Below are 24,725 nucleotides of genomic sequence, written 5' to 3'. Positions count from 1 at the left end.
CCAAACTCTTTTTGGTTGTACAGGGACCGAACAGCCTGCTGAATAGCCCTTACCAGGGTGGCTGAGCAATATGATCCCCTATAATTGCAACACACTCTCCAGTCCCCTTTCTTAAAAAAGGGGAACACTATCGTGGTCTGCACTATCCCCCATGTCCACCTGATGTAGAAGCATGTGATCAAGGACGAGCTTTAGAAATTCCAAGCAGATTTTATCCACCCCACGGGCTTTGCTCTCACGGTTTATTTACTATGTCAGTGAGGAGACCCCACCTCACAGTCCCCACTTCACAGTCCCCAGACTGTTTCCTCAAGGAAAGACAATTTAGTAAAATCGAGTTCTTCCCACCGAGTCACAATGTCTCGAATAGTGGTCAGCAGCTCCTCTTCTCGTCTACATACTGTCAATGGGTCACTGCTTCCACTTCCTAAGATGCCAGATGATGGACCAAAATTTCCTTAAACTAATCCGGAGGTCATTTTTCAGATTCTCATAAAACTCATCTGATGCCCACATTTTTTTCCTGATGACTGCCAAAGCTGTGTTATAATTGGTCAGTTGATACCTGTCAGCTGCCTCTGGAGACCCACAGACCGAAAAGGCCCAATAATACTCCTTTTTCAGCTTGACAGCATCCATTACCACTCCTGTGTACCAGCAGGGTCGGGTTGGTCGGTTGCCTCAACAATGGAGGCGCGGAAATGGTCCACTCAGACTCAATGTCTTCTGCCTTGCCTGAAAAGTGGGTGAAATTCTTCCCGAGGTCGGATTTGAAGCTTTTTGTGGCAGGGAATTCTACCAGACATTCCCAGCAAATTTCTGTGAATATGCTGGAAATAGACTGGACATTAGGTGACCTAGCAGCTGTAACACACATTCCCTTGAATAAATTCATTACGGGATGCAGCACCAGAATGAATATTCATTTTTTATTATCAACTAATCATGAGTTGAGATTCACCGTGGAGTTTTCAAGAAGCAGAGCCCAAGGTATTTCTGAGAGCATCATAGTGTGTTATGTTACAATTAGTTAGAAATAGAATGTATCACTCGAGTCCAGGCAGTAGAGAATGTATGGAAGTGTTCATTTAGTACATACTTAATTGTTTGCCGATTCTTGATGGTATAGCGAGCGATAAGGTTGTAGACGATATCCAGCCCTTGGTTTGATCCAATATGTTTTGATGTGGAAACTGTAACACATGAAAAGATACAAATGAAAAAGGTAATGAAGGAATGGGGTCAAAATACAAAAGGTCCTGCCTAGCTACAAAAACAGATGTGCTCAAACCTCATTGAATAAAGTACATAAGCAGACAAGTATATTCACTTATTAAATCAATAAAAGAAACATTTTAAGCATATCATTATACCTACACACTAAATCAATAAAGAAGACATAACTAGACATTTTTTATAAGTGGTAATGAGAAAGGTTTTTATAAACTTTATGATCTGATATATATTTCTGAGCACTTTGAAATAACAAATGTCTTTTGATATATTGCCTAAATAGCTTAATGACCCTTAAGCAACTGTGTAATGCATGCCTGATGTTTTTCTCTAAATCATGGACACGGCCAGAGTCGTCTTGACCGTTCAGTACTTGATTGTATCTTATGTTTTGACTAATGCTAGACACCAGTTTTTGATTACCGTAATTTCCGGACTATAAGCCGCGACTTTTTTCCAAAATTTTGAACCCTGCGGCTTATAGTCAGGTGCGGCTTATATAAGATTTTTTTCGTGATTTTTGTGATGACATGATCACTTTTATACACTCGTAAAAAGGCTGTGGACCACTGTTGTGCGGTATCGTGAAGAAAAAAACAACAACAAAAATACTATTTTGAAACACTACTATGGCTGCTGCTTATTCTGGCTGTGTTGCTTGTGACTATTATGAGCTTTAGTAGGAATGCACGCTAGGTGACCTGCGTCAAAGGGCTCTAAACCCTTTCTCTTACTCTGCCATGTGACTCAGAGATTACACAAAGCAGTGGCGCTGTTTGGACCATCAGCATTGTATTAAAACCCAATCAATCAGCATTTAAATTCAATTCTTCTGACATTTTGCTCACCAAAAACAAGTTGTAATGAATGTGAACTTTTAATGCATTTTATTCAGAAGGTTACTTTGAACCCTGAGGCTTAAGTGGCGGCGCGGCGTGTTTATGGATTTTTACGTCTTTCTGTGTACTGTCTTTCTTTGTAAAAAACTCATGTGCACGTGCGTCCTATAGTCCGATGCGGCTTATGTAAGAAAAAAACTAAAACATCCCTGAATTTTAGCTGGTGCGGCTTATAGTCCGGTGCGGCTTATCGTCCGGAAATTACGGTACTACTGAACACTTTGCACAGAGGGAAATATTTTGCCTAACAAAGAAAAGATACGGGTGGAATCATGATTAAACTAAGACTATAATGACGTAAGCAAAGACATGACGTATCAAAAGAACAAACTTTACATAGTCAGGGAACAGCAATAGATTAATGATGTCACAGCCAAAAGCTAACATAATTTCGCACAAAATGACAAAATTGAAAGAATGAGGTACGACAGTGTATGTCCAAGATTGGAGAAGAATGTTCACAGGAAGGTCACGTGGAGATAAAACCAGCAGGTGCCAGAGGGAGCCAGCCAAGGACTCGGCCAAAGATGATCGCCAAGGCCGAAAGACGGGATGGAAGACAACAGCCCCCACACACACACCGAATCGCCCATAACCAGCACCCACTCCCATGGCGAACTTGCCCCACCCCAAAGACTCATCACCCATCAATCTCGGCCCACAATGTGCAACTTAATATAAGCTGATCAAAGAACATTGAACATCGCCTTTTCTGAATGGAGACTTTCTGCTCTTGAAACTGACGCATGACTGCACTGCGACCTACAGCGACAACTGCATAGTGAAGTTTGCTGACGACACGATTCTGGTGGGTCTCATCACGAAGGGCGACGAGACTCAGTACAGGTCGGAAGTTGACCTTCTGATCACGTGGCGCAGGGACAACAACCTCCTGCTGAACGTCAATAAGACCAAGGAAATCATTGTTGACTTCCGGAAGGGTCACACAACACACCTGCCGCTGATCATTGACGGTGCTGTGGTGGAGAGGGTGAGCTGCATCAAGTTCCTGGGGGTGCACATCAGTGAGGACCTGGTCCGCAAACACCTCGTCACTGGCAAAGAAAGCTCAGCGCCGCCTGTACTCCCTGCGGAAGCTCAGGCGTGCATGTGCTCCTCAGGCAGTCCTGTCTACATTCTACCGTGGCACCATTGAGAGCGTCCTCACCAGTTGCATCGCTGTCTGGGGTGGTAACTGCACTGAACAGAACTTGAAGGCCCTGCAGCGCATAGTGAATACGGCTGGTAAGATTATTGGTGCTTCGCTCCCCTCCCTGAAGGACATTTACACCTCCCATCTCGCCCGCAAGGCAACCTCGATTGCCAGAGATGTGAGTCACCCGGCTCACTCTTTGTTTGACCTTCTGCCCTCTGGGAAGAGGTACAGGAGCCTGCGCTCCCGCACCACCAGACTCGCCAACAGCTTCTTTCTCCAGGCTGTTAGGGCCCTGAACTCGCTACCCCCTTCTGCGTAGCGTGCGGCACTGTTCCGCTATTTTCGGGAATGTCTGCTGTACGCGCACTTGCTCCTTTTTTTTTCTGCTCCTCTTATTTATTTATTTATTGTTGTGTTATTTATTCATTATTTATTCAGCACGCTTTTGTTATACTTGTTTACTTGTTTGTCTGTTGTGAGCCATGTCTTGTCACCGTGGGATAGGGGGGAACGAAATTTCGGTTTCTTTATGTGTCTTTGGCATGAGGAGAAATTGACAATAAAGCTGACTTTGACTTGACTTTGACTTTGACTTTGAAAGGCCCAGCGCTGTATTGTACTTTCCTGAAAACAGAGCTTTCTAAACAAGAATTATGATTGAACTCAACCAACCTGTGTGAGTCTAATTTGTGCTTCAGTGTCTTAGCACGCAGTGAGTAAATTGGATAACAGGTGATTGGCAATGGCTTTTGCCGTGAGGCGCAGATAACGCGCTCCCTAAATTGTGGACAAAATCCAACAGTACTGATATACAAAAAAAGTCTCATGATCCCCCAGTGCTGCTTAGAAGTATTTTTTTAATCTGTCTGTTTTGCTGTTGCTAATAGCGCTCCCCAAGAGCTCATCATAATGCCTAATTCACCTGTCTATAATTCAGTTGACCACAGCTGTCATGTGTGCTCCATGTTTTCCACACCAAAAAGACACTTCAGTTAGTCACCTTCTCTTCTCTATCATTTGTTCCAAGGATTATGCTCTATGTTTGTTACATTTTGGATTCAACTTCCATTATTTAAGATTTAAAATTTTTCCCAAATGTTGGACAAACTGAGGAAATTCTTGCAATATAAATGTATCCATCCATACAGGCTAATCCAGCTATTCCAGACTTTTCAACACACTTAACTGCTTTAACATGCTGACAGTCTTCTCGCCTTGTTGCCATCACATACACCCTCGACCTCATAAATCCAAACAAGCCCATTTGGATAGCAAATGAAGACACTGCGTTAAAAAACTGACACACAATGTGACTTAAATTGAAGCATCACATGAAAGTAATGGAAACGAGAGTGCCAATAATTCTAAATAAATTATATACACGACTATGCATACAATAATTGGGACTGCATCTGTTCTTAGCTTCTTACCAACTCTTACAATTTGCATTTAAATAAGGAACCTGTGACTTCAGGAATGCCCTTTGAATATGAAACAATCCATGGAAACGCCAGTTCTATCATCTGTATTCTTTAATGCTTCCTTTATGAACATTAACGACCAGAAGACTAAAATTTTTCAGTTTGACTATTTGATGGACGTCAAGAAGATCGGTACGCAGCTGTTCATGGGTGCTGAAGAAAGTCTAATGGGTCCAAAATTATCTCTGTCCTTATACTCTACTGGTCTCACTTACGCACGAGTGTGGTATAACCTTACCATTTGTTGGCGTTTCCTGATGTGTGACTCCACAGTCTTAACTATACTAGTCACACCTAGGCAGGAGTTTCCTGATGTGTGACTCCAGAGTCTTAACTGGTTTAAACTGGTAAGTGTGCCAAATGGTACCATAAATAAGGAAAGGACAATCTGAGTCCAGTTAGAGATGGTCACAGGTCACTAGCTCAAGTCACAGTTGTGCTTGACTAAAGGGAAATGTGCTTTCGGGAGTTTGCAAGCATATTTTAAGGTTGTGTTAAACTTATAATCATATTAATATCTAGTATTGGAGTGCTCGTGTGGATTGGTGGGTGGCGAAGAATGTGCAGGCAAACTGCATGAACTTGTTTTCGTTGAAGTGTTGTGTATAGGCCCAGACAGGGAGTACCGGACGAGAACATCTCAAGGTCGTTGAAGAATGAGAACAACAGCACGTCTATGTTGCCCGGCTTCGCGGGGAAATCCAACCACCTGACCTCAGCGATAACGCCGACACGGGGAGGAGATGGCCATCGACCAATCATCTCACAATATTTTGCATGCTTTAATATTCATATTGTGTTTCTTTAAAACTGGGCAACCCGGAAGAATGTGTCGTCTTTTGGTGGTCACAAAAACGCACGAGTTTTAGTGTGAGGGACCCGGGACCCAGGCCTGTATTAGTGCGCTTTGTCAGGAATAAACAATTGGTAGATTTGGTCTGATTGATCTACTGGTCTTCTCTTTGACAGAACGAACTCGCAAAATTGTTAGGTGCGCCAGTGTGTGGATTAGGACATAGCAATTTATGTGTTAAGTGTTGATCGCAATTTGGAGTCAGATCAATAACTAGAATCCATAACCTAACATTGACAAAATGGTCGAAATATTAAGGGGCCACTTAACTCAGTGGTTCTCAAATGGGGGTACGCGTACCCCTGAGGGTACGTGGAGGTACTCCAGGGGGTACGTGAGATTTTACAAAAATATATACCAGTATTAAAAAAAAAAAAACAGTAAGCCTAATTGTCTTGTGAATTAGTTATAAAAAGTTTGATGAAATACAAATGTATGTTTTATATTCAGTATTCAATTTTAATCCTTAATAAACGGACTCTCCACAAAACAATAGCAGTCACCTGCGGTTGCCTTGATGACGCACATGGAGATGGGGCAAAAGACAGAATGGGTGCAGACATTGTCGAACAAGTTGTGAGAAAACTTGGCGATTATTTTTCACTCCAGCTGGATGAATCCACAGATGTCAGTGGAAATGCACAGCTTGTTGCTTTTGTGAGATACTTTGAGACTGCCGACATTTGTGAACACATACTTTTCTGCAAAATTCTGGAGGGGAGAACAACCGGAGAGGGCATTTTTAATGTCGTTAACGCATTTTTCTATAAAAATGGTATCAGTTGGAAATCCTGCAGCAGCGTCTGTACAGATGCGGCTGCATCACTGACGGGCAGCACGAAATAGTGTTGGCAAGTGAGTGAACGATTCGTTTAAAAAGAACGAATCCTTTCACTTCCTAAAGTGATTCGTTTTTTTTTTTTTTTCAATGTTTACCAGGTAAGCCAATTGAGAACACTTTCTCATTTACAATGGCGACCTGGAGGCAAGGTGTGTGAAGTGTCTTGCCCAAGGACACACCGACATGTGACCGTGACAGAGCTGGGATCGAACTGTCAACCCTCCAGTTACTACGACCCACTCTACTGTCTGAGCCACAGCCACCATATAACTTCAACCAGTAGGTGTCGGTAATGCCCATTGAAGCTGGTGCCACCTCGCCGTAATACAAAACGAAGAAGAAAATGACGTAACTTCCCGTTCACGAACGAGTCGTGAATTGCATTTCCCGTTCACCAACGACCGAATCTGTGAGTGAACGAATCACTCACTGAGTGAATCACTTACTGAGTGATTCGCATTTCCAGTTCACCGCGAGAACGGATTAGTAAGGGAACGAATCCTGGCTTTCCCGTTCGCGAACGAGTCAATGAGTGAACTGCCTTCCTGTGCATCAACGGATCAGTCAGTGAATATGTTGCATCTCTTGGCGTGGACTATGTAAACCAGAATGTAGATTTACGATTTACTTATAGTAGGTTTTAAAGAACGTCCATCCATCCATCCATCTTCTTCCGCTTATCCGGGGTCGGGTCACGGGGGCAGCAGCTTTAGGAGGTACTCCCAGACTTCCCTCTCCCTAGCCACTTCATCCAGCTCATACCGGGGGATCCCAAGGCATTCCCAGGCCAGCTGAGAGACATAGTCTCTCCAGCACATCCTGGGTCGCCCCCGGGGTCTCCTACCAGTGGGACATGCCCGGAACACCTCCTCAGGGAGGCGTCCAGGAGGCATCCTGATAAGATGCCCGAGCCACCTCAGCTGGCTCCTCTCAACGTGGAGGAGTAGCGACTCTACTCCGAGTCTCTCCCGGATGACTGAGCTTCTCACCCTATCTCTAAGGGAGAGCTCGGACATCCTGCGGAGAAAACTCATTTCGGCCGCTTGTATCCGGGATCTCGTTCTTTCGGTCACACCCCATAGCTCGTGACCATAGGTGAGGGTAGGAGCATAAATCGACCGGTAAATTGAGAGCTTTGCCTTTTTGGCTCCGCTCTCTCTTCACCACAACAGACCGGTACAGGGTCCGCAATTACTGCCGACGCTGCACCGATCCGCCTGTCGATCTCGCGCTCTATCCTCCCCTCACTCGTGAACAAGACTCCAAGATACTTGAACTCCTCCACTTGGGGCAGGATCTCATCCCCGATCCAGAGAGTGAATTCCACCCTTTTCCGACCGAGGACCATGGACTCGAATTTGGAGGTGCTGACCCTCATCCCGACCGCTTCACACTCAGCTGCGAACCGTTCCAGCGACAGCTGGAGATCACGGCCTGAAGAAGCCAACAGCACCGCATCATCTGCAAAAAGCAGAGAGGCGATGCTGAGGTCCCCAAACCGGACCCCCTCAACGCCTCGGCTGCCCCTAGAAATTCTGTCCATAAAAATTATGAACAGAATCAGTGACAAAGGGCAGCCTTGGCGGAGTCCAACCCTCACTGGGAACGAATCCGACTTACTGCCGGAAATGCGGACCAGACTCCGGCATCGGTGATACAGGGACCAAACCGCCCTTATCAGTTGGCTCGGCACCCCGTACTCCCAAAACACCCTCCACAGAACCTCCCGAGGGACACGGTCGAACGCTTTCTCCAAGTCCACAAAACACATGTGGACTGGTTGGGCGAACTCCCATGCACCCTCGAGGATCCTGCCGAGGGTATAGAGCTGGCCCACTGTTCCACGGCCAGGACCAAAGCCACACTGCTCCTCCCGAATCCGAGGTTCGACCTCCCGACGGACCCTCCTCTCCAGCACCCCTGAATAGACCTTACCGGGGAGGCTGAGGAGTGTGATTCCCTTGTAATTGGAACACACCCTCCGGTCCCCCTTCTTAAAGAGGGGAACCACCACCCCAGTATGCCAATCCAGAGGCACTGTCCCCGATGTCCACGCAATGTTGTAGAGGCGTGTCAGCCATGACAGCCCCACAACATCCAGAGCCTTTAAGAACTCCGAGCGGATCTCATCTGTTAGGGTTTTCCAGGTTATCTTTATCGTATGAACTCGGTTCGGGGATTGCCGCCACGACAGGCACCAACGACCTTACGGCCACATCTTCGGTCGGCCGCCTCAACAATGGAGGCGCGGAACATGGTCCACTCAGACTCAATGTCCCCCGCCTCCCCCGGGACGTGGGAAAAGCTTTGCCGGAGGTGGGAGTTGAAGCTCTTCCTGACAGGAGATTCTGTCAGACGTTCCCAGGAGACCCTCACAGAGCGTTTGGGTCTGCCAGGTCGGACCGGCATCTTCCCCCACCATCGGACCCAACCCACCACCAGGTGGTGATCAGTTGACAGCTCCGCCCCTCTCCTCACCCGAGTATCCAAAACATGCGGCTGCAAATCCGACGACTCGACTACAAAGTCGATCATCGAACTGCGGCCTAGGGTGTTCTGGTGCCAAGTGCACACATGGACACCCTTATGTTTGAACATGGTGTTCATTATTGAAAATCCGTGTCGAGCACAGAAGTCCAATAATAGAACACCGCTTGGGTTCAGATCGGGGGGGCCGTTCCTCCCAATCACGCCCTTCCAGGTCTCACTGTCATTGCCCACGTGAGCATTGAAGTCACCCAGTAGAACGCTGGAGTCCCCAGAAGGAGCGCTCTCCAGCACTTCCTCCAGGGACTCCAAGAAGGGTGGGTACTCTGAGCTGCCGTTTGGTGCATAGACACAAACAACAGTCAGGACCCGTCACCCCACCCGAAGGCGGAGGGAAGTTACCCTCTCGTTCACCGGGGTGAACCCCAATGTGCAGGCGCCCAGCCGGGGGGCAATAAGTATACCCACACCTGCTCGACTTCTCTCACCGTGGGCAACTCCAGAGTGGAAGAGAGTCCAGCCCCTCTCGAGAGGGCTTGTACCGGAACCCAAACTGTGCGTGGAGGCTAGTCCGACTATATCTCGTCGGAATTTTTCTGCCTCGCACACCAGCTTGGGCTCCTTTCCAGCCAGAGAGGTGACATTCCATGTCCCAAGAGCCAGCCTCTGCAGCCGGGGATCAGACCGCCAAGGTCCCTGCCTTTGACCGCCGCCCAGCTCACACTACACCCAACCCCTTTGGCCCCTCCCACAGGTGATGAGCCCATGGGAAGGGGGACCTACGTTTCCTTTTCGAGCTGTGCCCGGCCAGGCCCCATGGGCGAAGGCCCGGCCACCAGACGCTCGCCTTCGAGCCCCGCCTCCAGGCCTGGCTCCAGAGGGAGGCCCCGGTGACCCGCGTCCGGGCGAGGGAAAACGAAGTCCATTTATTTTACTCATCATAAGGGGCTTCTGTGAGCCGTGCTTTGTCTGGCCCCTCACCTAGGACCCGTTTGCCATGGGTGACCCTACCAGGAGCATGAAGCCCCCGACAACATGGCTCCTAGGATCATAGGGGCACGCAAACTCTCCACCACGATAAGGTGACGACTCACGGAGGGGTTTTAAAGAACGTATATGCATATATATGCCTAAATGTTGTTATTCAATATATTGACTGCAGTTTCACATTAGATTGCTGGTTTGAGATGTACTTTTATTATTATTATTATTATTAATATTATTATTATTATTTTAATAAACATTTATGTTATAACTTGTCTGGTGTTTTATTCCTTGTTTTTATAATCGCCAATCAAAACATAAAAATCAGACATTGGGTTAACTGCTTTATATGACAATATGTATATGTGTTTTACGTTGTTATATGAGTTGGTATCCCCAAAATTAACAAATGTCGGCATAACGTTTTTTTCCCAACCTTTTATTCAAACACAAACACATTCGATATAATAACACCATCAACTACAATCCAACAAATACAAAATTAAGACATCAATGCCGGCATAAAGTGTGTCGGCTGGCAATGGCATAACGCAGCCATGTCCAAAGTCCAGCCCGCGGGCCAAATCCGGCCCCCAATCATATTTCATACGGCCCACAGCTTCGGTCTTATAATGCATTATTCATTGCCCGCCTGCACTGTCAAACTGAATTTAAAAAATCATGAAACTTGAAACTGTAATTCCTCCTATTACCTAAAGGTGGCAGCACCATCCCTCTCCACTCATTTCTGCCATGGCGACTGCAAATAAAATGAGGAAAGTTGACATTGAGGGCCGTCGCTTTCAAGAGAAATGAGAATTACAATACTTCTTCACTGTAAATCAAGGCAATTGTGTCTAATTCGTAAAGAGACTGTTGCCTTGTTTAAGGATTTCAACCTAAAGAGACACCATCAGACTAAACATGCTAACACATACGACAAGCTAACAGGGAGTGACCGCGCTGATAAAGTGAAGCAGCTCCAAGCTGAACTGGCATCACAACAGCGATTCATCACGTGGGGCTGTGAGTCAAGAGTAAATCAAAAGTAAAAATTACTTAGTATTAAATATTACGAAGTGGCCATGTTAATACTGATTCATTGAAAGATTCGTTTGAACGAATCTTTTGAGTGAACTGATTCTAAAGATTCAGTTCACCTAAAATAACTAGAATGCACATCACTCGTGTGAAAGGGCTCATTGCGCGGATTAAAAAGGAAAATCCCGACATTAAGTGGACTCACTGTGTGATTCACAGGGAAACGTTAGCGTCCAAGAAAATGAGCCGGTGTTGCATGATGTTTTGACCGACAGCATCAAAGTGATCAACTTCATCAAGTCAAGGCCAAGGAGGATTTCACCTGCTTTCCTCAGGTGGATGCTTTTCTCTCCACTGAAGATGTGGAGACATCTCCAGTGAAGTTAGTCATAGTGGGACATTTGGCTAACTTGATAAAGGGCTTTCATTGCTACTTTGCTGACATGGAGGAGAAATCTGCACCGCTGGATTGGGTGAGAAACCCATTTCTTTTGTCTGAAGCAAAGAGAAGCAAGCTTCCTGTCACTCACCAGGAAAAACTGATGGAAGTAGCATCTGACTGTGGCCTGCAGATGAAGTTTGGGGCATCCACTCTCACACAGTTTTGGGTGTGTGTGAGGCAGGAGCACCCTGAGCTGGGACAGAAAGCTTTAGAGCAGCTGCTGCCCTTTGCCTCCACATATTTATGTGAGACCTCCTTCTCTGCAATGACTGTGATCAAAACAAAGCAAAGAAACAGACTGAGCCTGGAGAAGAACTTGATCACAGCAGTTGCCTCCCTGCCACCAAGGATGACAAAGTGAGGTACAAGCCCATGTTTCTCACTAAAATGTAGTATGAGTGCAAAAGACTCATTCAAGCTTCAAGACTGTTCAATGCTTGTTCAATGCTTGTGAAATCAAAATCAAATGTTCAATGCAACAATTCAATTTTAAGAGAAAAAAAAGGTTTTTTTTATCCCAAAAGAGGTAAAGTTGATTATTTTTATGAGCAAATCTTTATTTATTATTAAGTTATCAATTTATTTTGTAAACAAGATATTTATTTATTTATAATTAAGGTAATTTATTTTTGTGAACACATTTTTAGTTATGTATTGTCAGGCGCAGAGCAGGGAGAGGACTCGAATGCAAAGATTCCAAAGTTCAACAAAGTGTTTATTGTCTCCACTGATGGTCGAACAAAAAACGCCTCACGAGGAGGGAAAAAAGGGGAAACTAAGGCGCCTCGAACCGAGGGAGAAAAAGGAGAAATCAAAGCGCCTCGAACCGAGGGAAACACAAAAACAAGATAGCGATGTAACCAAGTTATCATCGGTGATCAAAGACGTTCAAACAAGGCTTCTACGTGGACTCAAGGGTTTCGTGATCGCTAGTGTTCTCAGCAAGGCAAGACGCACTGGCACTGGATACTAGGAAAGACGTGGGTTATATGGACACAGGAGGGGAACACAGGTGAAGACAGTTGGTCATTGACGCAGGTGCACACACTTGGAATCAGGGGATCACGTGACCGGACGCACAGGGGAAGGACACACTGACTGGAACGAGAGGAAAATCACACAATAAAACAGGAAATGATCCGGACGACACATGACAGCATGACATGTATATGTTTATTTCCTTGCAAGAGATTATTACAAGAAAGATTAATATAAATTAGCAGTGTTCTGCATACAGTATCTGAGTTTTGAAAGGGTTTATGCCTTCTTGGTGGTCACTGTTTATCGTTTTTGTTTCTATATGCAATGTTTGAAATATAAATGTGTCTGTCAGGTACATTGCTACGTTGTTTAACTTTAATAAATCAAACACTGATGGGACAGTCCTGTACCTCTTTCTTTTCGACCAGAAATGTGTTGCGCTGGTCATGGCTTACTTGGCTGAAAAAATATATAAAAAGGGGTACATCACTAAAAAAAATTTGAGAACCACTGACTTAACTGATACAAGCAGATGTCTCAGGAGCTCAGAGACTGAAAATGGGTGGAAAGAAGTTTCGTAATTGTATCTTTTGTTTTTTGTGCAGCTATTTAAGTATGTTGGTTCCATTAGCAGTTCCATTAGAAAAAAGTTTGTTTGTTTGTTTGTTTGTTTGTTTGTTTGTTTGTTTGTTTGAGTGACATAAATTTCAACTCCAATGAAGTTGGCACACTGTGTAATGTAACATGTAAATTAAAACAGAATACAATGATTTGCAAATCCATACATTAATTTTCTGAACTGCTTTGTCCCCACGGACAAATTGGGCAATAGGCGGGGGACACCCTGAACTGGTTGCCAGCCCACTGCGGGGCACACATAGACATTCACGCTCACAACCACACCTACAGGCAATTTGGAGGTCAATTGGCTTACCATGAATGTTTTTGGGATGTGGGAGGAAACCAGATTACTTGGAGGAAACCCACACAGGCACAGAGAGAACATGCCAACGTCACACAGGACTGGACCAAGGATCGAACCCACAATCTCTCCACTGTGAGGCAGACATGCTAACAAGTGCGCCATTGCACCGCACCTAAAAGACATTTAATAACCAAACTAATGTAGTATATCTATTTATTTTTTATTCATTTATTTAGCAAATGTTCTCATTTTTTAATTTGATGCCTGAAACATATTCCCAAAAGGTTCGGGTAGCAGCGACAAAGACCAGAAAAGTTGAGACTAAAGCCATTCTATCTTTCCCAAGAACCACAAGAGACACTTTGGCCATTTTACGTATGCAAACGGGGAGAGCCATCACAACTTGTGAAACACATAGTATGTGTCTCAAAGTTACTCCAACTATTCCCCTCTTGCAGGAGCATTTTTATTGAAAATAGGGTGGGGTTGAGGTTGAACAGGTTTGGGTTAACCTCTGAAAACTGGTTTAGGCAGTGCAGAGAGTCTTAGCACTCTGTCACGACTCGTCCCCGGTCATTCCATTGTCTGCACATTTTGTCATCGTTTCTGTTCGTGTGTCTGTGTGCTCGCCCCTCCGCTTCTGTGCGTCCATGATCAGTATAATCACCCTCACCTGCCTCTCGTTGCATGTCTCGTATTTAAGTCCTGTCTGCGTGTCACTCCCTGTCGGATTATTTCATGTCTTTCTGTTCATGTCTCTGTCTTTCTGTTCTGTTCCTGTTAGCCAGCCCTGTCGGTCAGTGAGTCCCGTTGTTGTTTTGTTAGGAAGTCATGTTAGTTTGTCCGTTGTCCCTTCATCCTCCCTTCCAACTCCCTTTTCCCTCAATAAACCCTGGTCCAAGCCACATTTGGTCGCCCTGGCTCCATTTCCATCCGTGACACTCTCTCTTTTCAAGGTTGTGTAAACAGATACTAGTCAAGGATGTTTGGACAACAAGCCAAGCAAGGACGTTGGCACAGAACGAAGAAGTTTTAATAACTCAAGTTCTCAGCAAGGATTAACAGAGTTAATGATTCCAATCAGCATTTCAAAATAATCATAAGATAAAAATAAGTTGTCAACCCTAGTAAAATAAATGGAAGATTCCACAGGTGAAAAGGTGACTCTGATGAAGGCGGAAGAAACCGCCGAAACATGTCAGGTGAATAACCTAAAACAATTTGTTTGATATAAAAGAAACCAGTGAAGTGAGGTGAAAAGGTTGTTGTAGCTGGAAACCGGTGAGTGTCATGATTTTACATATAAAAAAAAAAAAAAAAAAAAGACCATCCCCGAAAGGCTCAGTTGTTCTCAAGCCAGGGTGGGGCAAGATTTACCACTTTCAACTGCATGAGCAAATAGTCCAAAATTAGCTGAATCTGACAACGGCATTAGAAATGATACAAGGTAAGATGGATAAAGCTACCAAAAAACTGTTTCTCTTTTATTTATAAAGCTTTTCCCAAGTATTGGTGAATCGAATTTCTGACATTATAAACAGCAGTCTCCCAACAATTTAAACATGCAACTCCTGCTTAAAAAACCTGACCTTGATCAAAGTATGCTGTCTAATTTTGTACCCATTTCCAAGCTCCCTTTTCTCTCTAAAACTCTGTAAAAAGTGGTGCCCACCGTTAAAATTGTTCTTGGATGAACATAATCTCGGGCGGCTCGGTGGCGCACTGGGTAGCACGTCCGCCTCACAGTTAGGAGGGTGCGGGTTCGATTCCACCTCCGGCCCTCCCTGTGTGGAGTTTGCATGTTCTCCCCGGGCCCGCGTGGGTTTTCTCCGGGCACTCCGGTTTCCTCCCACATTCCAAAAACATGCTTGGTAGGCTGATTGAAGACTCCAAATTGTCCCTAGGTGTGAGTGTGAGTGCGATTGGTTGTCTGTCTCTGTGTGCCCTGCGATTGGCTGGCAACCAGTTCATGGTGTCCCCCGCCGACTGCCCGATGACGGCTGGGATAGGCTCCAGCACGCCCGCGACCCCCGTGGGGACTAAGCGGTTCAGAAAATGGATGGATGAACATAATCTCGTGGAGTTTTTCCAATCAGGTTTCAAGATAGAGTATTGCACAGAGTTAACGCTGTTATGAGTCTTCAGTGAAATGACACCAGAGACTATGTGTGCCTGGTTTTATTGGATTTAACTGCAGTGTTCGATACAGTGGAAGACAATATTCTGATGTTTGCGCCAAACAGAACGACCCAGCCTTTTTGGAGCACTTCAATGGCGTATTGGAAAGTGCTCTCCATGGAGACTCCCTTGTTCTTCTGGGACATTTCAATGCTGATATGTGCAAGAACAGCGAGACCTGGATGGGTGTGATTGTTAGAAATAGTCACCCTGATCAGGACCCGAGGATTGTTTTGCTGCTGGACATTTGTGCTCATCATGGATTGTCCATAACAAACACCACGTTCAAACATAAGTGTCTATCCATACGTATGTGACCTTCGCGCAATGACACCTGAGGCCACAGTAAGGTGATTAACTCAGTGCCCCCATTATAGGATTTGCGGCCGCATGCTTTGCACACTTAAGAGTCAGGCAGAGCTCTCAACTGCCACCACCTGATGATGTGCTGGCTCCAATGGTCAGGCTGACCTAACAAATTTTTAGGTTTTGCAGAGAACGTCTGGCAGAATTCTTAGAAATTGTCAGAAAGCGTTTCAACTTCCACTTCCGCGGGAACTTTACCCATGTCCCGGTGGAAGCCGGTACATTGAAACAGAGTGGACCATCTTCTGTGCCTCCATTGATGAGGCAGCCAAGCTGAGCTTTTGTCCTCAGTGGTTGGTGTCTGTTGTGGCGGTAAATCCCTCAGGTAATTCCTGAACCCACTTAAGGGATGCCTTCAAGCAGACGAAAGAGTCCTATCGGGCCTTTTTGGCCTGTGGAAATTTGAGGCAGTTGATCGGTAACGGCTGTTAAAGCAGAAATACAGCTCAAACAGTCACTGAGTCAAAGACTCGAACATGGCAAGAGCCATTAAATATTGCTTCCGAACGGCTACGGAGAAATTCTCAGAATTGACAAGCAGTGCACCCATAAGGCTGTGTTTTGTGCAGATTCGGCACTGCTGACTTTGAGTTGAGACGTTGTGAGTCGGTGGGGAGAATTCTAAAGATCTCAATTTCACTGACACGCTTTCTCATTTGAGAAAGCAGGGTCTGGGAACTCTGAGGTGGCCTCTCTAATCTGACAGTTAACATTTTATGTTTTATGTATACACACTCGCCACTGCTGAAATTGTTGAATTTAGATAACTTAACACATTGGAACACACCACATTGGAACATAATGCTCATAGCCACCCATGCCATCCTCAGAATAAAAGTGAATCTGTACCTTTAAGGCGCATACTATGACTACATGGTTGTCATGTTTTGCCAGATGTCCCGCTGATATGTACAATGAGTCTATTAAGAAAATCCAAAACTTTTGAAATGTTACCTCAGCAGTTCCATTGTGTACTGTTTCAATGAATTAACAATATCAATGTTAATTTTTTTATTTAAGCTTATTTCAAAGAAAACATGGTTTATAATACTTTGGAAGAACCCAAGTTTTACCTGATCCAGCAAAAACTTGGATGACGTTGAGGTATGCTTCAGCCCTCCCAGCATGTTGAATGTTGTTTTTGAGTAGGTTTAGAGTCAGTAGAACAGCTCCAGCCTCCTCAGCTTTTTTACCTATACGACAGTCTGAAAAATACACATATGATGTAATGGATATAAAAGTAGGCAGTTTTTGTGTTGCAAAAACTGCTGAACCGATACATCACAAATGCGAATACATTTGGAGGTTTTTTTGTTTATTGTAGCCTCACTCATTGGAGAGCCATTTGCACAAATTGGGATTCGTGCGTGATATTCACCTGTCGTCGTGAATCCATATTTCAAGTGAGTGGTCTGGTATTGTCTGTGAAATGCACCTTTCTTTTTTTTCTTTGGCATAGGCTTTTGTCTTTAATTCTAACTGGGTCTTATTTTTTCATTGCAAAGAACTTTCCAAATACATATGTTTACTAATTTTGCTAGCTTGTAATTTAAATATTAATGTCACACGTCAGTTATAAACAAAAGTAACAGAGAATCTGCTCACTTTTCAAACTAAAATATCTTTCATACTCGCCTAATATAGTGTAAGCCTAATAAATAAGTCACACGGCCAAAAACACTTGACATGAGTTAAGCGTCAGTTTTCAAAAACTGTAACAGAGAATCTGTTCACTTTTCAAACTAAAATATCTTTCACCCTCGCCTAGTAAATAAGTGCTGTTGTTCTTTTCTTTTATTTCTTTCATTTTTTTCTTTCATATCTGTGGCCCGCCATGCCCAGTCCAAGGTGGCCCACGGCCCGTGTTTGGGGATCACTGGTGTTTGTCCAATCTTCATTGCAAGTGCTCACCCAACGTGTTAGAGTTTCTAGTTTGGAATATCAAACAAGCCCCTGACTGTAAATTACTCCCATTTAGTGGCAAGTATAATTTACCTTTTTAATTATTGTTTTTTTTGGGGAAATTTATTTTGACTGCTACCCAAATGTAGTTAAAAATATGGTAGAAATTATTTTGGGGTAAAGTTTCTGCTTGACCCCTACAAGTTCCATACACCATCATTGAGATACAAACGACTATGTTTGCATGCAGTCAATAACCTTTATGAAATTTGAATATCGGCAGTATGAGTGAGTCGTCACCTTACCGTGGTGGAGGGGTTTGCGTGTCCCAATGATCCTAGGAGCCATGTTGTCTGGGGCTTCATGCCCCTGGTAGGGTCACCCATGGCAAAAGGGTCCTAGGTGAGGGGCCAGACAAAGCACGGCTCAAAAAGCCCCTTATGAAGAAAAACATATATGGACTCAGATTTCCCTCGCCCGGACGCGGGCCACCGGGGCCCCCCTCTGGAGCCAGGACTGGAGGTGGGGCTCGAAGGCAAGCGTCTGGTGGCCGGGCCTTCGCCCATGGGGCCCGGCCAGGCACGGCCCGAAAAGGAAACGTGGGTCCCCCTTTCCATGGGCTCACCACCTGCATTGTGAGCTAGGCGGCGGCCAAAGGCAGGGACCTTGGCGGTCCGATCCCCAGCTGCAGAAGCTGGCTCTTGGGACATGGAATGTCACCTCTCTGGCTGGAAAGGAGCCCGAACTGGTGTGCGAGGCAGAAAAGTTCCGACTAGATATAATCGGACTTCCCTCCACACACAGTTTGGGTTCTGGCACTAGCCCTCTCGAGAGGGGCTGGACTCTCTTCCACTCTGTAGTTGCCCACGGTGAGAGGCGTCGAGCAGGTGTGGGTATACGTATTGCCCCCCAGCTGGGCGCCTCCACATTGGGGTTCACCTTGATGAACAAGAGGGTAGCATCCCTCCACCTTCGGGTGGGAGGACGGGTCCTGACTGTTGTTTGTGTCTATGCACCAAACAGCAGCTCAGAGTACCCACCCTTCTTGCAGTCCCTGGAGGAAGTGCTGGAGAGCACTGCTTCTGGGGACTCCATTGTTCTACTGGGTGACTTCAATGCTCACGTGGGCAATGACAGTGGGACTTGGAAGGGAGTGATTGGGAGGAACGCCCCCCCCCCCCCGATCTGAACCCGAGCGGTGTTCTATTATTGGACTTCTATACTCGACACGGATTTTCTGTAATGAACACCATGTTCAAACATAAGGGTGTCCATGTGTGCACTTGGCACCAGGACACCCTAGGCTGCAGTTCGATGATCGACTTTGTAGTCGTGTCATCGGATTTGCGGCCGCATGTTTTGGACACTCGGGCGAAGAGAGGGGCGGAGCTATCAAGTGATCGCCACCTGGTGGTGGGTTGGCTCCGATGGTGGGGGAAGATGCCGGTCCAACCTGGCAGACCCAAACGCTCCGTGAGGGTCTGCTGGGAACGTCTGGCAGAATCCCCTGTCAGGAAGAGCTTCAACTGCCACCTCCAGCAGAGCTTTTCCCACGTCCCGGGGGAGGCGGGGGACATTGAGTCCGAGTGGACCATGTTCCGCGCCTCCATTGTTGAGGCAGCCGACCGGAGCTGTGGCCGTAAGGTCGTTGGTGCCTGTCGTGGCGGCAATCCCCGAACCTGCTGGTGGACACCGTCAAGCTGAAGAAGGAGTCCTATCGGGCCGTTTTGGCCTGCGGGACTCCGGAGGCAGCTGACAGGTACCGGATGGCCAAGCGGAATGCGGCTTCGGCGGTTGCTGAGGCAAAAACCCGGGCGTGGGAGGAGTTTGGCGAGGCCATGGAAAATGACTTCCGGTCGGCTTCGAGGAAATTCTGGTCCACCATCCAACGTCTCAGGAGGGAGAAGCAGCGCAACGTCAACACTGTTTACAGTGGAGATGGTGTGCTGCTGACCTCGACTCGGGACGTCGTGAGTCGGTGGGGAGAATACTTTGAAGACCTCCTCAATTCCACCTACACGCCTTCCATTGTGGAAGCAGGGCCTGGAGACTCTGTGGCGGACTCTCCAATCTCTGGGGTCGAAGTCACTGAGGTAGTTAAACTCCTCGGTGACAAGGCCCCGGGGGTGGATGAGAGTGCGAGATTGACAGGCGGATCGGTGCAGCGTCGGCAGTAATGCGGACTCTGTACCGGTCTGTCGTGGTATAGAGAGAGCTGAGCCAAAAAGTAAAGCTCTCAATTTACCGGTTGATTTATGCTCCTACCCTCACCTATGGTCACGAGCTATGGGTCGTGACCGAAAGAACGATCCCGGATACAAGCGGCCGAAATGAGTTTTCTCCGCAGGATGTCCGGCCTCTCCCTTAGAGATAGGGTGAGAAGCTCGGTCATCCGGGAGAGACTCCGAGTAGAGTCGCTACTCCTCCACATTGAGAGGAGCCAGATGATGTGGCTCGGGCATCTCATCAGGATGCCTCCTGGACGCCTCCCTGGGGAGGTGTTCCGGGCATGTCCCACTGGTAGGAGACCCCGGACACGACCCAGGACTCGCTGGAGAGACTATGTCTCTCAGCTGGCCTGGGAACGCCTTGGGATCCCCCGGGATGAGCTGGATGAAGTGGCTGGGGAGAGGGAAGTCTGGGATTACCTCCTAAAGCTGTTGTCCCCTGCGACCCGACCCCGGATAAGCGGGAAGTGGTGTGATGTTCATTATGGACAATCCATGTCGAGCACAGAAGTCCAGTAATGGACTGGTTCAGATCGGTGGGAGAGTTCCGCCCAATCGCTCCCTTCCAGGTCTCACTGTCATTGCCCACATGAGCATTGAAGTCATCCAGGAGAACGATGAAGTCCTCAGAAGGAGCACTCTCCAGCACTTTTTCCAAGGACTACAAAAAGGGTGGGTACTCTGAGCTGCCGTTTGTTGCATAGACACAAATAACAGTCAGGACCTGTCCCCCCACCCGAAGGCGGAGGGATGCTACCCTCTCCAATGCTACCCCAATGTGTGTGTGTGTGTATATATATATATATATATATATATATATATATATATATATATATATATATATATATATATATATATATATATATATATATATATATATACATATATATATATATATATATATATATATACATATATATATATATACACATATATAACCCCAATGACCAGGTCAGTAGTAGCCTAGGTCAGTGTCCACCCTGAGACTGGAAGGTTGTGGGTTAGGGTTAGGGTTATACCGCCGGGTCATACCAACGACTATAAAAATGGGACCCATTGCCATTGACTCAGCATTAAGGGTTGGAATTGGGGGGTTAGATCACCTAATGATTCCCGAGCGTGGCACCGCTGCTACTCACTGCTCCCCTCTCCCCCAGGGGATGGATCAAAATCACATGTGGATGGATTAAATACAGAGGACAAATTTCACCACACCCAGATACGTGTGTGACGACAATCATTGGGACTTTTAACTTTAATACGCAGGCGCCCAGCCGGGGGGCAATAAGTATAGCCACACCTGCTCGACGCTTCTCACAGTGGGCACCTCCAGAGTGGAAGAGAGTCCAGCCCCTCTCGAGAGGGCTTGTACCGGAACCCAAACTGTGCGTGGAGGCTAGTCCGACTATATCTCGTCGGAATTTTTCTGCCTCGCACACCAGCTTGGGCTCCTTTCCAGCCAGAGAGGTGACATTCCATGTCCCAAGAGCCAGCCTCTGCAGCCGGGGATCAGACCGCCAAGGTCCCTGCCTTTGCCCGCCGCCCAGCTCACACTGCACCCGACCCCTTTGGCCCCTCCCACAGGTGATGAGCCCATGGGAAGGGGGACCTACGTTTCCTTTTCGGGCTGTGCCCGGCCGGGCCCCATGGGCGAAGGCCCGGCCACCAGACGCTCGACTTCGAGCCCCGCCTCCAGGCCTGGCTCCAGAGGGAGGCCCCGGTGACCCGCGTCCGGGCGAGGGAAAATGAAGTCCATTTATTTTACTAATCATAAGGGGCTTCTGTGAGCCGTGCTTTGTCTGGCCCCTCACCTAGGACCCGTTTGCCATGGGTGACCCTACCAGGGGCATGAAGCGACAACATGGCTCCTAGGATCATAGGGGCACGCAAACTCCTCCACCACGATAAGGTGACGACTCACGGAGGGGTTTTAAGTATATGCATATATATTCCTAAATGTTGTTATTCAATATATTGACTGCAGTTTCACATTAGATTGCTGGTTTGAGATGTCCATCCATCCATTTTCTGAACCGCTTAGTCCCCACGGGGGTCGCGGGCGTGCTGGAGCCTATCCCAGCCGTCATCGGGCAGTCGGCGGGGGACACCCTGAACTGGTTGCCAGCCAATCGCAGGGCACACAGAGACAGACAACCAATCGCACTCACACTCACACCTAGGGACAATTTGGAGTCTTCAATCAGCCTACCAAGCATGTTTTTGGAATGTGGGAGGAAACCGGAGTGCCCGGAGAAAACCCACGCGGGCCCGGGGAGAACATGCAAACTCCACACAGGGAGGGCCGGAGGTGGAATCGAACCCGCACCCTCCTAACTGTGAGGCGGACGTGCTACCCAGTGCGCCACCGAGCCGCCCTGGTTTTGAGATGTACTTTTATTAATTATTATTATTATTATTATTATTATTATTATTATTATTTTAATAAATATTTATTTTATAACTTGTCTGGTGTTTTATTTCTTGTTTTTATAATCGCCAATCAAAACATAAAAATCAGACATTGGGTTAACTGCTTTATATGACTATGTATGTGTTTTACGTTGTTATATGAGTTGGTATCCCCAAAATTAACAAATGTCGGCATAACGTTTTTTTTCCCAACCTTTTATTCAAACACAAACACATTCGATATAATAACACCATCAACTACAATCCAACAAATACAAAATTAAGACATCAATGTCGGCATAAAGTGTGTCGGCTGGCAATGGCAGAGTGGAAGAGAGTGAAGACCCTCCAAGAGGACTTGTTCCAGAACCCAAGCTGTGTGGAGGCAAGTCCGACTATGTCTAGTTGGAACTTTTATGCCTCGCACAGCTTCTGTACCCGGCGATCGGACCGCCACGGTCTTTGGACGCCGCCCAGCTCGCTTTGCACCTGACCCCTTTGGCCCCTCCCACAGGTGGTGGGCCCATGGGAAAGGGGACCCACGTTTCATTTTAGGGCTGTGCCTGGCCGGGCCCCATGGGTGAAGGCCCGGCCACCAGACTTCGAACCCCAACTCCAGGCCTGGCTCCAGAGGGGGGCCCTGGTGACCCGCGTCTTGGCAAGGGAAAACCGAGTCCATTTGTATTACTCATTATAAGGGGTTTTGTGAGCGGTGCTTTGTCTGGCCCATCACCTAGGACCCTTTTGCCGAGGGTGACCCTGCCAGTGGCATAAAGCCCCAGACAACTTGGCTCCAAGGATCATTATGACCCGCAAACCCCTCCACCACGATAAGGTGATGACTCACGGGGGTTAATATTTTTATTAACATTTTATTTAAAATAAATTAACTTACTATGATGAAAAGAGGTTAGGGCGGCTCAGTGGGTCACTGGGTAGCACGCCCGCCTCACAGTTAGGAGGGTGCGGGTTCGACTCCCTGTGTGGAGTTTGCATGTTCTCCCCGTGTCCGCGCGGATATTCTCCGGGCACTCCGGTTTCCTCCCACATCCCAAAAACATGTTTGGTAGGCCAATTGAGCACTCCAAATTGCCCCTAGGTGTGAGTGCCAGTGCAGATGGTTGTTCGTCTCTGTGTGCCCTGTGACTGGCTGGCAACCAGTTCAGGGTGTTCCCCGCCTACTGCCCGATGACGGCTGGGATAGGCTCCAGCACGCCCGTGACCCCCATGGGGACAGAGCGATACAGAAAATGGATGGATGGATGGATGGATGGATGGATGGATGGATGGATGGATGGATGGATGGATGGATGGATGGATGGAAAAGATTTAAAATAAATTAAATGACTGATGAAAAGTGTTTTTTTATAGATTGAAGTCTTCTTTGTAGGGCTATGCAAGCAATATCTTCTTAATCTCTTTTAATTACTTTTTTGGAACATACACACCTTTTTTTTTTTTTTTACAATCTTGTTGGGATAATTGGATAGTGAAGCACTGGTCAGCCTGACCAAAGGCCTCATAATTTACGAGTTGGAGTCCCTTGCTCCAACAAAGCTCTCTGTCTTGCTTCAGAGAATTCCTTTAACTCCCAATCACACGTGTGGCTACTTTCTTTCTTATCTTCCTGGCCATCCCTGTAAGAGGCCCTCACTAGTTCTTGTCACGACTCGCCCCCAGTCAGTCCATTATGTGTAGGTTGTCATTAGTTCTGTCACTATCTGTGTGCTCGCCCCTCCCTTCCTGTGTTTACTATCAATCTATGTACTAATCACAGTCACCTGCCTCTCGTTACCTGTCGCGTATATAAGTCCTGTCTGCGTGTCACACCCCTGTTGGATTGTTCTCGTCTCTCGTCTCATGTCTTCTTGTTTCCAGTCTCCAGTCTGTTCTGTTCTAGTTTTTTCTGTTCAGTTATTCACGTCCCTAGTCGAGCATCTATAGTTTGTCTTTTGAGTTCTTCAATAAAACCTGGTCCGAGCTGCATTTGGTCGCCCTGCTCCATTCCTTCTATGACAGTTCTCTGTTTCGTTCAAAAGAACTTCTTTCTCGAAGTCAACTCTGTAGCTTTTATCCATAGATTGTTGTTGATCGAGACTGTTTGATTTTAAGTGTCATAGAAAAGACATCTGTTGAAGTAGTTGCGTATATCCCATATTTATTCAATATTATTATTGTGTGAAACTTAGCACGAAAGTCTAGTTGCATTGTTCCACAGGAAAATGGCACTCAATACAGTTCGAGATATCTAATCACAGCCAAGGCCAACCGGCTGCCAACCGGCTGCCAACCGACTGCCAACCGGCTGCCAACCGACTG

The 24,725-nt window shown here is 46.6% G+C and overlaps 1 protein-coding gene across 15 annotated transcripts in view; it reads right to left on the bottom strand.

The window, feature by feature from the left end:
* LOC125970552 (cytosolic carboxypeptidase 4) overlaps positions 1–24,725 on the bottom strand; it is a 104,922-nt gene that overhangs the window by 61,274 nt on the left and 18,923 nt on the right. For 13 of the 15 annotated variants that reach the window (XM_049722938.1, XM_049722942.1, XM_049722939.2 and 10 more), the window contains 2 exons: positions 16,941–17,072; positions 1,100–1,193 (listed from right to left, as the gene is read on the bottom strand). In XM_049722938.1, coding sequence (XP_049578895.1) covers positions 1,100–1,193; positions 16,941–17,072 — 226 coding nt within the window. Of the gene's footprint in view, positions 1–1,099; positions 1,197–6,125; positions 6,161–16,940; positions 17,073–24,725 lie in introns of those variants that run through there. The other 2 variants (XM_049722946.1, XM_049722948.1) reach the window with 2 other exon arrangements.

Source organism: Syngnathus scovelli, chromosome 6 (genome assembly GCF_024217435.2).
Source record: "Syngnathus scovelli strain Florida chromosome 6, RoL_Ssco_1.2, whole genome shotgun sequence".
NCBI classification, from domain to species: domain Eukaryota; kingdom Metazoa; phylum Chordata; class Actinopteri; order Syngnathiformes; family Syngnathidae; genus Syngnathus; species Syngnathus scovelli.
The sequence above is the reverse complement of the archived record's forward strand: the minus strand, read 5'-3'. Positions and strand labels throughout refer to the sequence as shown.